The 17,041-nt window shown below is 35.5% G+C and overlaps 1 protein-coding gene across 9 annotated transcripts in view; it reads left to right on the top strand.

Annotated features, from left to right (window-relative positions):
- The window catches only part of UBR3 (ubiquitin protein ligase E3 component n-recognin 3), a 102,523-nt gene that overhangs the window by 43,387 nt on the left and 42,095 nt on the right, over positions 1 to 17,041 (top strand). For 6 of the 9 annotated variants that reach the window (XM_086896723.1, XM_086896724.1, XM_086896722.1 and 3 more), the window contains exons 19-26: positions 102 to 198; positions 628 to 769; positions 3,021 to 3,125; positions 4,006 to 4,179; positions 5,819 to 6,279; positions 10,152 to 10,240; positions 14,635 to 14,784; positions 15,342 to 15,475. In XM_086896723.1, coding sequence (XP_086752849.1) covers positions 102 to 198; positions 628 to 769; positions 3,021 to 3,125; positions 4,006 to 4,179; positions 5,819 to 6,279; positions 10,152 to 10,240; positions 14,635 to 14,784; positions 15,342 to 15,475 — 1,352 coding nt within the window. Of the gene's footprint in view, positions 1 to 101; positions 199 to 627; positions 770 to 3,020; positions 3,126 to 4,005; positions 4,180 to 4,389; positions 4,420 to 5,818; positions 6,280 to 10,151; positions 10,241 to 14,634; positions 14,785 to 15,341; positions 15,476 to 17,041 lie in introns of all 9 variants that reach the window. The other 3 variants (XM_086896720.1, XM_086896719.1, XM_086896728.1) reach the window with 1 other exon arrangement.

Here is a 17,041-nt window from a genome sequence, read left to right as displayed (position 1 = left end):
TAATTGAAGTGACATAATTAAAGCTAGTTAAGAAGAGAATCTAAAATAAGTGGTAAGGTCTTTAAAGAGAATGTTAACTTATAATTTCTTTTAAACAACAGCTGAAGTCTGGGATAAGGAATTTGACCCTGTCATGGTAATACTTCGAACAGTTTATCGTAGAGATGTGCAGTCTGCAATGGACAGATACACAGCATTGTAAGTTGGATCATTTTTAGAAATGCAACATCATACTGTTGCTCATTCAACAATTTTTTTGTTTTCTATCTGGCAATGCTAATCACTTTATCAGTGTTTTCAAGCCCCAGATTTGTTCTTGAGTATATAGTCTATAAATTTACAAGCAATATTAGAGTTTTGGTTATCTTAGTCTGTTACTCTTCCATAAATGTTTAAAAATACATCTGAAGGGCCGTAGACAAAGTAGTGAATGTCATAACAGATTAAATACTTAACCATTATTAATTTAACCATAATTGTTTAAAAATCATCTACAACTTACTTGAAGGAGCTTTATCTATTTTTATTTAATTTACTTTTAGGTACACAAAGCAAAGTTTATCTGTAGCAGTGGCAGGTTTCTACATTATTGCAGTGTTCAACATCATTTAACATTTGTTTCAACAGCTTAAAGCAAAGTGGCAAATTCCCTGGAAACCCATGGCCTCCTTACAAGAAGAGAACACCACTACACCCAAGTTACAGAGGTCTCATAAAGCTTTTGCACTGTAAAACACTGCACATTGTGCTTTTCACACTTCTTTACAAGGTACAGTCATGATTCTCATTAAGTGCATCAGTTTACTTCCACGTTTTTTACGGAAGTTCTTAGAAGCATGATTTTTAAAGTTTGTTTGGACTAGTCAGGTTTAATTTTATGTAATATTTTTTGGTTTGGTTTGAGTTTATTTTTCAAGTCTAGTATGAGTTTTTTTCCTACCACTTTTGTTATTTCATGAATGATTGTTTCATATATGCACACACTAAGTCACTACCCAAGTGCATGGAAGATCCTGTTCTTCTTTGAGGAACATTGTATTAATCATCAGAGTTGCCATTCAGATTGTTCTTCCATGATGGTTTCAGGGAGCACAATGGCATGAGTGGTGTTCCTTTGGCTCCTGAGGCATCAGCAGTGCCTGTTCAAAAATACACAACTTTAATGGTTTTAAATCCTCAATGTCAAATAAGTCTCGTAACTGCAGTTGTTGCTAACATCATTTCCCAAATACATTCTGGCTTTTGATAATGTTATAACAACTGTTTTTAAGGGCTAATTGGTGCCTTTAAGCTGTGTTTGGTTTTATCTGTGATAGTTAGCTGCTGTCTTCAAGAGAACCGCATCATTTTTGAAGAGTCCATTCATCAGAAAATGAACTTTAAATCTGTATTTAGAAAGTGTTTTCAAAGCAGTGTGCTGCAGAGGCGGATGAGGAACTATAAAAATTGCTTTGTTTGAGTAGCCTTTTTTCCTGGGCAGACTTTTCATTTTGTACTCTTTTAAGGGCTCCCAACTTACCTAAAACTCATATTTTGTTTCACTGTTAAATTTCTGGTGAATAGAAATTATCTGTTGTACTACAGGAAGGCTGGTGAAGGAAATGAGAGCTTGGAACTATGTAGAAGATGAAATAATGTTTTGACATGGAGCAAAAATAGAGAATATAGGGAGGGAATGTTTCATTTTTTACTGTCTTGCTTGGGCCTCTTTGGCCATCTTTTCTCTTATTCCATTAAGAACCTTTGAGGGCTTGAATCTTGAGAATCTTAGACATTACTGTGTTGCTGTTTTAGCTGGAATACCAAATATTTTTCCACCAGATTTATGGATGGTGGAAAATAATAGTAGTAGTGGTTCATTCTGTGGGTTGCCTTAAATAATGACTGCTCTCTTTGTGAAATTTTGCCGATTCATGACAGCCTTTATTATGTCTCTTGGCTTTTGGAACTTCCTGTGGAAGAACAGTAAACTGTATTTGGTGATGGTACTTTTCAGAAGCGTTGGTCAGTATGACTTTTGATTCTGGTATTGGCTTCTATGGCTTTTGAAAGTGGTACAATTACACGTGATCTTCGTATTAACGGAATATTGAGTCCCTTTTTTAATTAAATAACTTCTATCATCTCAGATTTGGTTTGGTTTGATTAAATCAGCTTATCAGTTACTTTTTAGAAAAGCTATTGTAAAACAAAGTTATTTTTTTAAGAACTTTGTCTCTCTGATGTTTCTGATGGCTTTATCTACTTAGAAAATTCATCCATTCAAAACCAAGTCATATTTAAAACCTTACTAGGCTACGCTCTAAAAACACTTAATTTGTATGGTAGCCTGTCTACAATGAAATTTTAAATGTATTTTCTCACACACTTTTTTAGTAAGTTGCTTTTTTTGCCGTTTTCTTTCCTTAAATTCAGAATATTCTCGAGAGGAAAGTTGTCCTGGTTTTTAATTTTAGCAGTACTGGTTCTTTCTCTCAATGCATTGAAAGCTGTATTAGGAGAAAGATATGGGAAATTATTAATTTAATAAAGATAAGGTCATTTATTATTTATAACTAAAAAAGATTATGTGAAGTGGCTGCAAAATTGATGTTAACCTTTGTGGTATTCCCAGTTATGCTGGCATTGCTTACAGGACTAGGACCTCATGAGGCTTTTGGTGATCACATGAAAAGGGAAGGCCTGGAGTAGCTTTTTTGCATGTAACTGGCAGTAGTGGAGTAGTGGTGCCTGTACAACTGTACCTGTCACTCTGGTGTTAAAGTAAATCACAGCTTGAACTAGTAATAGTTTTCAGGTACAAGTTTATTTGACTGGAAAGACATAATATCAAATTTTGCTTATGTGGTGATGAGCAAAGGTTAAGTTTTTTTTTAAACCTCAAAGTAATTAAAAAAAATTTAAAAAAAAAAAATCCACAAAAATGGAAGAGTTCAAAATATATTATCCAGAACATTCTTTTTTAAGTTTGCATCTACTGAAGTCTTAATCTTCTATGACATTTCTCTTTTCCTACCTAGATATTAATGGATCATCAGAATTTATCAGAGCATGTGCTTTGCATGGTTTTATATTTGATTGAGCTGGGGTTGGAAAATTCTCCTGAACAAGAATCAGATGAGGAGGTAAGAATAAATACCATCATTTTCTTCAGAATACCATGTACAAAATACAGTTTTTTAATGTTTCAGTATTCTTTAAAATTAGATTTTACCATAGTAGTTAGAATAAAACATCTTTATTAACTTAGATAGGGAACAACTAATAAAAACATACTGTTGTGAGAAAGAGTATGGTATCTTGTAATTGTGTTCAGCAATTTCTTTATATGTAGTCTGACAACACAGATTGATTAGATCTTTACTACTCTGTGAATAAGTACTAGAAATTGTGAAAAAAAAAATTAAATTGAGTCTAAAAAGCTCTACATTTTCAACTGAAACCGTTATCACCGAGCATTTTATTGCTGCAGATCTGTATCTTCTAAAATATGTGAATTAGTCAGAATTCTACTTTTAATGATATTTGAAGAGCCATTATTTTTGTGATTCCAGATTCTCTTCTATTTTTATATCATCACTTTATACCATTGTTTTTTAACTGATCAGCACTGCTTTTTGACTAAGAATTTGCCACATTTTTTTCCAGAGACTGATTTCTGTATAGTTCTGATCTCTTCTGTTAATCTTAGACTGTCCAGCTTTGGATTACTCCCTGGAGTTCCTTTTACTTCCGCTAGCTAGCAGCTAGCTGGCTGTATTTTATTATATTCATATAAAATACTTAGACCTATGTATTTATCTGTGTTTACCTGTGGTCCTCACAGGCCTCACATCACTTACAAATTTTTTAAGAGGTATATTAGCTTTGTTGAGCTACATAATGTTCAACATACTGTTCATATCTCAAGGCGTTATTATGGCCTCTGTAATACAGTTACAAAAGCAGCAAAAATTATTTTAGTACTTAAGAGAAAGTATACCACAGTTTTCTTATTTGTTTTAGGAATCTGCAGGTGGACAGGAGCGTTGCCATGATAGTTGGTTTCCAGGTAGTAACTTGGTTTCTAACATGCGTCACTTCATTAACTATGTCCGAGTAAGAGTACCAGAAACTGCACCTGAGGTGAAGAGAGAACCACCTGCAAGTACAAGTTCTGATGGTTTAGCTTCATCACAAGTAAGTAGATACAAGCACTAGATTATCTAGGTTAGTTTAAGTTATTGCCTGTGTTGGCATTTTTGTTAGTGTTTTTATGAATTCCTTAGGATATTTTTTTCCTTCGGTTATTTTTCCTGTATGTACTGATAGCAGAAATAGAAGTTAATTCAAATTATGCCTCCTTCCAAACAATGTGTTTAATGACTTTTTTTGTCCTCAATCTACCAGAGTTCAAGGCGGAAGAGCCTCCAGAGAGAGGTAGATCTGTGTGCAGTTTGTTCTCCTAAGCGATTAACTAGCAATGTGCTTTAATTGTGCTCACCTTAACATTCAGTGGAATCTTCTAATTTTCCCGAATTTCCTTTTAATTCATATTGCCAGGGCTCATGCTTTTTTCATGTTCTTGATGGTAATCTTAGGTGGTAGAATTTTAAGCAATGAAATGCCTTTACATTTTTAATATGTATTTGGAAATAAAAGCTTCCTATCAAATATAAAATGCTGTTGGTAGCTTACTGCTTGAGCTTTGTGTTTAGGCCTGTTTGATCTTGCCAAGATACTACTAACATTTAATAATGTAGAATAGTCCTAGCTTTTTTGAGTCAAGGTAATTGAAAGTGTTTTTGAAATGATTAATATCAATTTGTTGTTGTTGTTGTGAAAACAAAGGAATATGTAAATGGTGGGATCCTGAAAGATTTGTAGCCAGTAGATGATAGAATCTCTGTGTTAGTGTTGGTTTTGTATCTATTGTATACAGCACTTCAGATTACTGTGTGCCAGATGTAGTGAAATACAATGGATATTTCTTTTGCATGTTCGTGTCAGAAAAATAGACAAAATCTAAAGTAGGGAGATGTCGTAAAATCTAAAGTAGGATAGATTAAAACATAAAGAAGGTAGGTGAGGTGATGGTCAGAATCCTATTTTTATATTTGACATCTCTTAATTGCCCAGCCTTCTGAGGAGGAGAGGGCAAGATGTTAGAGTGCTGAATTTCATGTTCAAAACCTTGAGGAAAGGTCTGTTGACTCAGTATATGTATCCTTGATTTGGTACTGCAAGCAAGAGTAGTACAAGGTAGATCTAAATGGGCTCTGTCATTAGTGTAACTGCACTCATGCTCACATGCCCTGGATAGCAAGTTCTGCTGGCTCACAGGAGTGTGCGGCTTCTGGGTCTTACCTAATTAGTCCAGATAAAATGCTCAATGCCCATGGGGATGTGTGGCGTCACCTGTATTCACCTGTGTGTCATAATGAGTTACATTGTGCAACAGTGCTCAGTAGACTTGAATAAAGGCATTTAAATCGCATAAAGATACTGAAATTATTACTATTCTAGAAAAACTAAGGAAATATTTGGATAATAGAATTGTAAGTTAGACTCGAGTAAAACCAGTTGTTAGTTGCTTTGGTATGGATATTTGCCTTTAGTACTTGGCTTTTTATGTATTTGCATATAACAGACCTGTACAAAAATGCAATATGCAAGTTTAGTATTTTGCTATCCTAATTTTCAATACATTTTGGGAGTGAAGAATCTTTAAGTTTCAGTTTATTTTTCTTCCTAGTGTCAAATATTTTCCATAGTTTTAGAAATGTGTGCTGTTTATACTTACATTTTTGAAAATTAATCATGATAATTTTTTCCCAAGAACTCAGGGACAGCTCAAGTGTTCAGTTTGGTCGCAGAACGTAGAAAGAAATTTCAGGAGATCATCAATCGGAACACCAGCGAGGCAAATCAGGTGGTTCGGCCCAAAACGTCGATGAAGTGGTCAGCACCTGGTGCAACTCCACAGTTAACCACAGCCATTCTAGAAGTCAAAGAAAGCATACTGTCTTTGCTGATTAAATTGCATCACAAACTCTCAGGAAAACAAAACTCTTACTATCCCCCATGGCTGGATGATGTGGATGTTTTAATCCACCCAGAAATTCCAAGATACTCTCATGGAGATGGAATGACGGCAGTAGAAAGAATTTTACTGAAAGCTGCTGTGCAGAGCAGATTGAATAAACGTATAATTGAGGAGATCTGCAGGAAGGTGACGCCTCCTGTACCACCAAAAAAGATTAGTTCTGCAGAGAAGAAAACTTTGGATAAAGAAGAAAGGTAACATTAATAACAAGATAAAGGGGCAGTAGGACAGTGTATGTTGTGCATCAATTGATTTATCTTTAGGATTTTGTATGAATTACACATTAAAAGATTAAGTCATAATTTTACAGTTCTCTTTATCTGATTTGCATATACATTATTTACATGGGTACTGAGGAAGAATTTGTACCTTGCTCTTTTAGATCTTTAAATTAGAAAGTTTTAATAATAATTTCATGTGTTATACATGCTCACCCTTTATGTTGCCATTTATAAAACTCATACATACAAAGATGTAGAATTAAGATTGTCTTTGTTTTCGTGGCTTAACCTGAAGGGAAGTTAGAATTTTTATTTGTATTGTCTTTTCATTCACAGGCACACATCACACCGTAATTGTTTTGGGGTTTTGTTTACTATATATAGGTTTAGTAATTCTACCTTTTTTTTTTTTTGCTTGCATGACCCATTCAATTTTAAAAGTACTTTAATTTTTTTTGTAATCCTTGTTAAAAAAAAAAAAAAAACAACTTTGTATTTTCTTAACTATGTGGTGTGAAAACTCACATGGCAGATATCTGTTTAGGGCTGAATTTTTATTTTATTTTTTTTAAAGTTTGGACCGTTTTGAGTTTGGGTTTAATAATGGATCTTGAAAGTCCCCAGATTATTAGCAGTGTTGAAACTGAATGCAGAGGCCCCGTTTCTCGTGGCTTTCAGCGAATGTTGTATTGGCGTGAGAGTCCTATGGAAGAGGAATTAGCTAGGGGATGGCAACTAGAGCTGACAAAGAGGTGGAAGCTAGAAATGACAGGGGTAGTGTTGAAACTGGGATGGAAGGAGGAACCTTGTGGTCAGTGTACCAGTGGAAAAAAGAGAAGATGCCAGGGCAGGTGATCAGTTGATAATGGGAAGACTCAAGCTGGCAAGCTGGGATGTTACAAAGTTATATGGGGAACTGGGTTGTTGGGACAGAAATACTCAGAGAAAAGTAGCAAATTAAAAGACCCAGATTTTAGCGAAAATCTCAGTGGGGAGGAATGGGGTCTTGAGAGTTGGTAGGAGAAGAAGAATGTGGAATAGGAATGCAAATGTCTGGAGGGTATGAGAGAAACTGATGTTTGGGGGATGTCATAGACTCAGCTGCAAAGAAGAGGTGGCTGGAGTGGGAAGAGACTGACACTTGGCTGCTGCAAAAGGCAGGAACATGGGGTTTGAAGGGAGTGGACAGTGAGAAAGTGAGTAGAAAGTGGGGAATTCAGGTCAAAGTACTTACCACAGTAGTTTAAGTAGAGAGCACAGGCTGGAATGGACAAGAAGACAATTGAGTACATGTTCATGCAGTATTTTGAAGGGTTTATGTTACCAGAATATGTAGTTATGGTTCTAGAAATTTGAGTAGAAAAGTGCAGTCATCTGACTCGGTTGGTTTCTGGATTACTTTTATATTTCTGCTATTTTTATTTGTTTGAAAATAAATTTTTCATTATAATCTCTCTGTTTCATCCAAGGCCTACACTGGAAAATTAGACATAAGAATATGGAAAATAGATTTAATATATTTGTATGTTACATACTTTACAAAGTAAAATTATTTTTGTCTTGGTAGTGTTTATTTAATTGTTTAGTTTTCAACATTAATTGTAATAGTTCATTTAATGAGAGAAATAGTCAAGGTTCAGCATGTAAAATTGCTTATCAGAAAAAGAGTGAATAGCTGCTTTAGATAAAACACAGCTATATCTTGGGCACATAATCATTAATGTGGTACTCAGTAGTGCTAGATTTATTTACAGGAGAAGCAGGGACATGGATGAAACAAGTAACTTTTCATATAGTAAAGGGTAAGGTCATTCCTTTCCCTCTGTAAAAGGATGTGATATTTTCAAGGATCTGTGGGAGGCATGCTAAGTTTTTAGTTAAGTTTGGGGGTTAAAGCAACAGTAAAAATAAATGTTTCCCATTTTTTGTTGTTCTGAGTGATTACTGTCTTCTTCTCAAATTTATAATGGTATTGGTGGACCCATGATGTTTTTTGAAGGACAATGTTATAACTGAAATGACTAAACCCATGGAGTGACAGTGTTCATAAAGCCGGGCTGCAATTTTTACTGTTTCGATTGTTTAAATTTTCCCCTCAATTCCAGTTTTGTATCAGTGAAGACTGAGCAGACTGAGAATGTTAAGCAATCACCTTTTTTAGCTTACTTCAACATATAATGGCATCACTGAGGCAATGGATTGTTGCCATAGAAACTGAAGTACAGAGCTAGAAGCAAGCTTGAGCTGCTTGCAGTATTTTTTCAGTTTCAGTGTCATATTCCCATGGGCCATCATGGAAAATTACTGAGCTGTACTGGATCTGTCAGAGTTTGTTTATGTCTTCTTATTAAATGCATCTATTTACAGTCACTCTGCTTTTAGTCAAGGTGTTTATTGAGAAATTTCCAGGGAAAAATAAATAAAATCAAGTCTAATGAATGTTCTGGTCTGATCCTCAGAATAATGTATCTTAGTGATGTTGTAAATAGAAGTTATTTTGAGAAATGGTGACTGTACAATGTAGCAGATAAATGTGCAGAGATATTTGGGTCTTTCAGATGCCGTTAAGAAAACAAGTTAGAAGCTTTGACTTATAAGCAAGTCACCTCAGGATGATATGTGAGCTGATTTGGGCCCGTGCATGCCAGTTCCTGTGCCAGGACACTGATAATCAGACAGTGCTTGAGACTAAAGAGGACTCACCCATCATGGTATCAGATGCCAAGTGATGTTTTTAAAGCCCATATTAGTTATCTGAATCATCTCTGAGCAGTGGAAAAAGTGCACAGTAAACTGATGCACAGAATTTGTAGCTCTGCTAAAGCTTCTGTAGCTGCACTGGGGAGGTGCTTTGTAAACCCCCTCAGCTGAGGGCATTTTCTGTGTGGTGAGCAGTTGTGTAGGGCTTTTGTTTGGTTCTCCCACTTCTACGCTCCCATTTCCTCTATTTGTAAACTCATGTCAAAGTAAAGAAAATTAATGTCTGTAGTCTTTCTTTTTTTACATCCCATCAGTATTCCTCTACCCACTGCAGTATATATTTATACAGGGAGTTTTATAGCTGGTCATACAGCCTTGTACAGGTCACTGATACAGTTTAAATAGGATAGATAAGAGTAAGTCTCTGATGTTTTTCCTTTATAAATCCAGAGCTTTGATTAACAATGAGGAAACGTTAGTGAAGTCAGCTTGGCTTCAGGGAGATAAGGGCTTTTAATCTGAATGCAATCTCAAGGTTCTTTAAATCCCAGTATAAAAGCTGTTGGTGACCAGTATCTTGGGTGGAAGTGGGGGAGAAGGAACCGCTGTGAGGAGGCTTAGCTAGAAAATAAATTATTCATAATTGTTTCTCATGCCATCATGATATCAAAAGGGAGTGAGGTAGGCTTTTATTATTGTTAATATTATTAATTATTGCATTATTGCAAATGTTGGTTTTTCACAGAAGTACTCATTTTTGTACAAATAACATTGCTCTCTTGTTTGTTCTCCATGTGTAACAGATAAAAAAGGTTCAAGACTAAGGTCTTGGGTTCCTTTTCTTGTGATGTTATGACCTAATCTATTGAAAGATCCTCTGGTGAACACCCTTGAAGGATGTTTTAGGACAGGATTTTCTGTTTTTGCAGATTCAAACAACACAAGTAATGCAAATTTCTTTAAAAAGTCTGCTTTAGAAAAGCAAAAGATTCCTTTTTTAGGCTTGGAAATTATTCCTTTATATCAACCTTAATTTGGAATGATACTGTTTCAGGTGGTAATTGTAATCAGCTTGACATTTAAAAGGTTTTTCTTTGCTCCATTATGTATGCTTATTTTTTCTTCTTACCCCTTCTTTCACATAGACGACAAAAGGCTAGAGAAAGGCAACAGAAGCTGTTGGCCGAATTTGCCTCGAGGCAGAAAAGCTTCATGGAAACTGCCATGGATGTTGGTAAGTTTTTGTGTGGTTGGCTGCTTGCTTTTATGTCTTCCACATTAGTATTAAGGTTTCTACTCAGTTTAAAACAGTTTTTACTGTTTGAAAATAAAAAAAAACCTTTCATACCAAAATCTGTAGGAACTCATTCCCCTCTCACACAAACTCTGTTACCTATTAGTTTTCTTATAGATTGAAGCACAGCAGTATATTTATTTCTGGATTTTGTTCACTTCTTGTAACAGCAATAATACTGTCAAAAATGTAGCGATGGTGAAGTATCAGCTCCTTTGTTTGGTCAATGTTTCAGTTGGTGTCATTCGGGCAAATTTATATATCATCATCATCTTTTAAAACTTCAGCTATGAAAAGTAGATGTGATGCATTGCTAAAATGTGAGAACTGTTGTCATTGGTTTGGGGCATAGCATTTAAAAACTTCGTAATACCTTTCAATTGACAGCATACAAGATTGGAAATACTCTGAAAATAAATGTGTCTAGGAGGAGATAGGAATCACATTGAAAAGCCAAAGCTTAAAGGTTATTTTATTATAACCCATATACTTTTTAGTTTCTAAAGTGTTTAATAAGGTGCACAGAGGCACTGTTAATCCCCTGAGGTATTCCTCTTTGGTTGTTGGGATGCTGCCATTGCATTGAACATGGCTTAAAAGGAAGTTACCTAATTACATGTTAATTATTCAATATTAAAAGTGTCTCATTCTACTAGTAGAATTTATTTATTTGACTTGACATACACAAATTCATCTGAGATTCTTAAAATAAAGGTTGGCATTTTCTTTCGCATAGTTACTGTAGAAAAAAAATCCAATTATGTAGCACTTTCCATTTGTGCCCCCTGTTACTTTCTATTTATATTCTGTGACATCTGCAGAACTGCATTGCCATTCAAGCTTGCCTGGAAGTAATTAGGTGAAATTTAGAAACAGTTATGTTAATGAACTAGGATAGAACAGCATCATCCACTGTGCTGTCTTTAGCTGTTTGACTGCAGGATAAACAAAAAAAGGAGAAAAATAAACCAAGAAAAGTGTTCTAAGAACAGCAAATAGAGCTCTTGAGGTGTCTGAGGGACCGTCTAGAGAGTCAAAAGTGTGGTGTTGGTTTCAACTCCAGAGGCCTTCCCACTCCTCTGAGAGCAGGGTTACAGCTCCTCTGAGCTCTTTGAGAGCACTGCCTCAGGGTGAGGCCATGGTTTATCTTGTGGTGTAGAACTCTGTGCAAGATATTTTTGAAACTTCATAACCTTCAGAAGGGACTTGATAAGAACAAAACAAAACCACTCGAGTCTAGGTTCATAGTAGCCTTTAACAAATTACAGTTGTATTTGTAAAGATCTGTCTGGATTTTATAAAAACAAAGTATGATCCGTCCCAGGCCAGCTGCTGAACTACTTATCATATCGAAAATTTGTAATTTGGTTAAGTTGTTAATTAAAAATGCTAAGATATCTTCCATTCCTTTGATTTTTTCATGTTTTCATGTCTCTGAAGTGGCCAGTGTGATTTTTAAACTTTTTTAATGCATCCTGATCAGTATGCAAATGATCTTTTATGTCTTTCTGACAATGTGTGTCTTAGCAGGATGTCATTTTGTCCTTCATGAAACATTCCTTAGTTAGATTTAAAAAGAAGCGCAGAGTTTTAATGCAAGGTGACATATATTTCCTAACACTCAATCTTCTGAACCCAGATAGAAAAATAAATTAGGTACTGATCTCTTGAGAATATATATGCTGGGTCAGGGCAAAGAATATTAGCATACTAATGGTTGCTTTGATACCAAGGGGCCACTTTGACACAATGTGTACAGCAGGACAAATGTTGACTGCAGTCAGTTGAGATTGTGAACTATATTTTCTGTGTTTACAAAGCCCTTTTGGTTTTGGGGTTTGCTGGGTAGAGGAAATAATAGGATGCATCCTTAGCTCTGGAGAATAGAAATGAAATTAAATTCAGGTAGCAGTGCATTCTGCAGTCCATCAATATGCTAGCTTTTAGCAGATAGATCAGTAATTTGTTAGGAGGTAGGAAGTGCTAGGTTTTTGTAACTTTGTGTCTCTACTTCTCTTGGTACAAAGCTGTATCATCTATACTATAGATACTATACTAATGCAAAATTAACTTTTTTAAAACTCTTGGGAATTACAGGGTTTGGCTGTTCCCTGAATTTTTGTCACAGTTTAAATTTGTCTATCCTCCTTCAGTGTTTTAAGGTTCATATTTATTCAGATTTTTGAAATAATTCCTAAGGACAAAGAAAAGAACGCACTGTGAGGTGATGAGGTGTACTACAACATAAGACAAATCTCATGGCAGAAACCTGGTGAACTACTAGCAGTACCATGGGACTTACCTTGTATTTTTCATTGGCTCCTTCTTCACACACTGACATCATTACAAAGGACAAATCTATGAAATCAAATAGGTTAAATCTTTGGAGCTGGTTTAAGTGAACGATTGAGGTTTATCAGAGTCAATTCAAAAAGAAGTGACAGGTTTTGTTCGGTCACAGTTTTTATGGTATTCTTACTTATTTGAGATTTTAATTTCTTTCCAATATCCCATTCTTTTACTAGTTCAGGTGCAAATTATTTTATTAGGAAGTCTTCCTTGGTGCTAGCTAGTGGCTTACTTTCCTTGAAAGTTTATTTGCCAGAGTAGCCTGGCTACATCTACATCTAAGTAGTTGTGAAGGAAGCATGCACTTAATCATTGAGTTCGAAAATTAAATTAGCCTGATTTTTATGTGCCTGTTCCTCATAGGCAATAAAAGTATAAATTGCATATATTGAACTGATTTTAAACACCTTTTAAATTCTAAGTTCTGGGGGTTTTTTCCTTCTGGTTAAAAATATGCAATTTAGGATGAATGAATGTTATTTTGTAAATTAAATATTGACAGATTTTGGTGACGTCCATTAAATTGCTCAAAATCAGATTGATACATTGTATTTTCTTTCTACACTTCTGAAAAATGTAGCATATTTTGGTTGCATATTTTCTATTATATTGATAATATTTTAGAAAAAGAGGGAAAAGAAAGCTGAAACTCTAGTCCTTGTCGTTTCTTGCATTTGATCCATAGGTGTACATGATCATGCATTATACAATTGTGAGGTGATGTTAAATACAGAAAGTGTTTACTTCCCTCCCTACCATTTGTTTCTAAGTTCCATGGATGTTTTAGACATTTGCAGTTAATGCATTGTGCTTTTTATTTCATTGTACATCTGGCTGCCACTAGATGGTGACAGACATGTGTACAATATTAACAACTGCACATCAGTGAAGATCAAGGTTCATTTTTATATAACCCTCAATAACTGACTACGAAATCAGTACTTACTAGAACATTTTTTTGATTCAGCCCTGTGAGCATTAGCATTGCATGGAACTTTTTATAGCGAAGAAGTATTCTGCCTGGCACCCAACAGGCCTCTCCTTATGGCAGCAGCCTCCTGTGCCAAACTTGTAGTAGACTTTCAGAAGACAGAAGTTCTCCTAAAAGCAATTCTACATTTGCATTTGCAGACTGTTGCTGTACTCAAGGTTTTTGGATTCTCTATCCAGTACCTCAGCCTAATTAATCAGAGGGAAAAGGGGTATGGTTGAAAGTAGGGAGGAAGTGTTTTCCTTCAGAAAAATTATGTTCTAGGAAAGACACAAAGAACCCACATATTCTAGATGAAGAGGCTGGCTTTATGTGTTCCTGAGCAGCCAGGAGTGGATCATTTAGTCCTAAGGTGCTTTTCATTCAAGCCAATAAAGAATTCCTTCTTTGACTGTAACATAGCATAAAGTGGCTTGCCCTGAAATCAGCACCACCAACTGTCATGTGACTGAAGCTACCTCAAGTGCAGTGGCTTTGATAAATCAGAGCTGCACGTTAATAAGGCCCAGGTCCTACAAGTAGCTCCTAGGAAGCAGCAATGTGGACCATTAAAAAAACGGTAATTTTTCCTTCAAATGGTTGTTTCAGTCAGCTGTGAGTAAATCTGGTTTTACTAGTGTCATATTGTTGCCCTCAATCTCTCTATGTTCCAAGTTTTCAGTATAGTATCTAATGAAATAGAAGTTAGTTCTCTGTTTTATAGAAGTTTTAAATAAATCAAGTTTAATACAAAACTCAAATGAAACATTTAATTCCACAGGGAGTAATTCTGCCTGTGGAAAACCATATACTTCATTTTGTATGTGTCTTTCTTGGAAGTAGAAAGGTTAATTTCAAACAACTGACAATGTTTTAGATGTAGATAAACTAGAGAAATTATTTTGTAGTTTTTTCATCACTACCTCAATGCAGATGGATTGGACCTCCTTGGATGGAAATCCTTAATTGGATTTCTTTATTTCTGTTTAATATCAAATTTCTTATTTGTTTTTAGAATCACCAGATGCTGATGTTGCCATGGAGGTAGCTACATCCGAACAGCATGTTTCTGAGGCAATATATGATTGTGTTATTTGTGGACAAAGTGGCCCTTCTACTGAAGACAGACCTACAGGGCTAGTTGTACTGTTACAAGCATCCTCAGGTATGAATGTGTGGCTTGTAGAAAAAGCAGTGTTTCTGCAGCTTTTAGCATGTGTTCATAAATCTTTTTGTGTCTTGTGAAGTCTGGAAGCACAGGGTTTCCCATTTTTTTTTTTGTGGATGTTCCTCTATGAGACACATAAGGAACTTTTTAAAAGTTTGGGGAAAGAACAAACAGTTTAATTCCCTCCTGCTTTCTATTAGCTTTTGCAAATGCATCAGTGCTCTACAGATCTGCAGGAAAATCAGTACTGGAAGGAAAAGAAAATTAAACAGCCATCAATGTGTCTGCATACATAGATACGAGTGTTAGTAGATATAGGTGACAGAGGTGTTTGTGTATATGTGTATATATATATATATATGTATATTATATCTATGCATATAATGTAGAAGTGCAAAAGAGCAACTTTCAGTATTTAGATTCTTTAGTAAGTTTTTACTTTTTAACATCAACAAAGCGCATTATGGTTACAAACCAAAAATGCCTGATTGTTTTCTTAATTGTTCAGCCTGTTGTTACCCATTGCATGTGTATTGCTGCTTTTTTTCTCACAGTGTTGGGGCAGTGCCGCAACAGCACTGAGCCAAAGAGACTCCCAACTACTGAAGAGGAGCAGATCTACCCCTGGGATACCTGCGCGGCGCTGCACGACGTGAGGCTGACAACCCTACAGCGATACTTCAAAGATGTAAGGATTTCATGTGAACAAGGTCACCACTTAAGAAAAAATTGTATGTGAGAATATAAATGAAATTAGAACATAGAGTTCTCCTAGTTTCATTTCTACATTTAGAGAATGCTTTTTCATGTTGCAGTCATTCTGAAGTGTTTACATTTCATAGGGTTCTTATTTATAAATAGCCTCTGGTTTTCCCCAGTCATATTTGTGGCGATAGGCATCTACAGGCTACACAGTCATTGAACATCCACATGGACATGCCCTAAAAGAAGGTATTTCACAACCCAGTGTGACCACACAATTGAAATTTGGGTTCATTGTCTAAGCAAACACCAGATCTCCTGTAGCCAAAGTATTTTGGAAGCACAAAGTGAGTGGAAAGAGTTGCTTGAATCTGTAACAGATTTCTGAACCACTACAGAGAAGGGGGAGTATGAGTGGATGGAAAGGAGAAAATTCATAATTGTTTGATACAGTCCTAAAAATGGGTCAGTCTTTTCGGAAAACATCTTATTCTTAGGAAGATATCATGCATTTCCTTGCTGGAAAGTGAAACTCCAAAAGACCTAAACAAAAAATTGTTTTCTAACAAACAATTTTTTTTGCTGAGAATAAACCTGTGGACAAGCTTTTCTTCTTTTGACATTTATGTTACTGGTTTAGTGTTTCAGAAAATTAATATTTTTTTCCTGCTGAAGTAATAAAAAGCTTTGAAGTAGTGCTGAAGTGGAGCTTTATTTTTACATGTTCACATACTACAAGTGGAAGGAGTTCCAATCAAAATGTTACCATAAACTTGATCTTATGGAAGTGTGTATTTTCCTTTCTGTGCAGTACCACTACCAACAGATCTAGTCTAACATGCACCGTAATGCAATGAGCAAATGCATCCTACTTTCAAAAATTCCAGTCCTGTTTCAAACATCAGTTGAGTTAGCTATTTTTCCTTTCACATTTTCAGGTCAATACTGTGCTAAAAAAAATGTCTCTGCATGAAAGAACTAATCCTTAGATTGTTTTGGACATAAAACTGGAAACATCTGCCAGTGTCTTGAGTGTCTTGTTCAGGCTGAGCTAAGCAGTAAGAAGTCCTTTTGTTTATCAACTGTATCCTCTCCAACAAGTGTCCTTCCTCTAATAGATTTTGGGAGGCAAGTGAATAATTCCACTTAGATGTAAAAATTTTAAGTTATGAAATATGATCTAGCTTATTCAGCTAGAGGAAAAAAAATCAACAAATGCCATTCAAAAGTTACATGCTGTATAGAGCTGTGGCAAAACAGATCACTTCTTCTGTCTTGCACTTTCTTAGCTGGAATTTGATGCTGGCTGTCAGGGAGTAGAGTTCTTGCCATTAAAGGAAAAATCATTGAAAGGGATTATTTTTAATATGGAGAGGTATGACTAAAGATTAGTAGATAAAATTTCATATACTGAATTGATAGGACTGTTTCCAGAATCACACAGTACTCTGTGTAACCAATAGTTTGATATAGGTGTGCTCCATCCGAAGCCTGTGGTTTGCTTTGGACTCTCCTTTATTTCTGAGCTCAAGAATAATAGAGTAAAGCCTTT

Source organism: Cyanistes caeruleus, chromosome 7 (genome assembly GCF_971803275.1).
Source record: "Cyanistes caeruleus chromosome 7, bCyaCae1.hap1.1, whole genome shotgun sequence".
Lineage (NCBI taxonomy): Eukaryota > Metazoa > Chordata > Aves > Passeriformes > Paridae > Cyanistes > Cyanistes caeruleus.
Note: the sequence above shows the minus strand (reverse complement) of the source record. Positions and strands in the feature narration are given on the sequence as shown.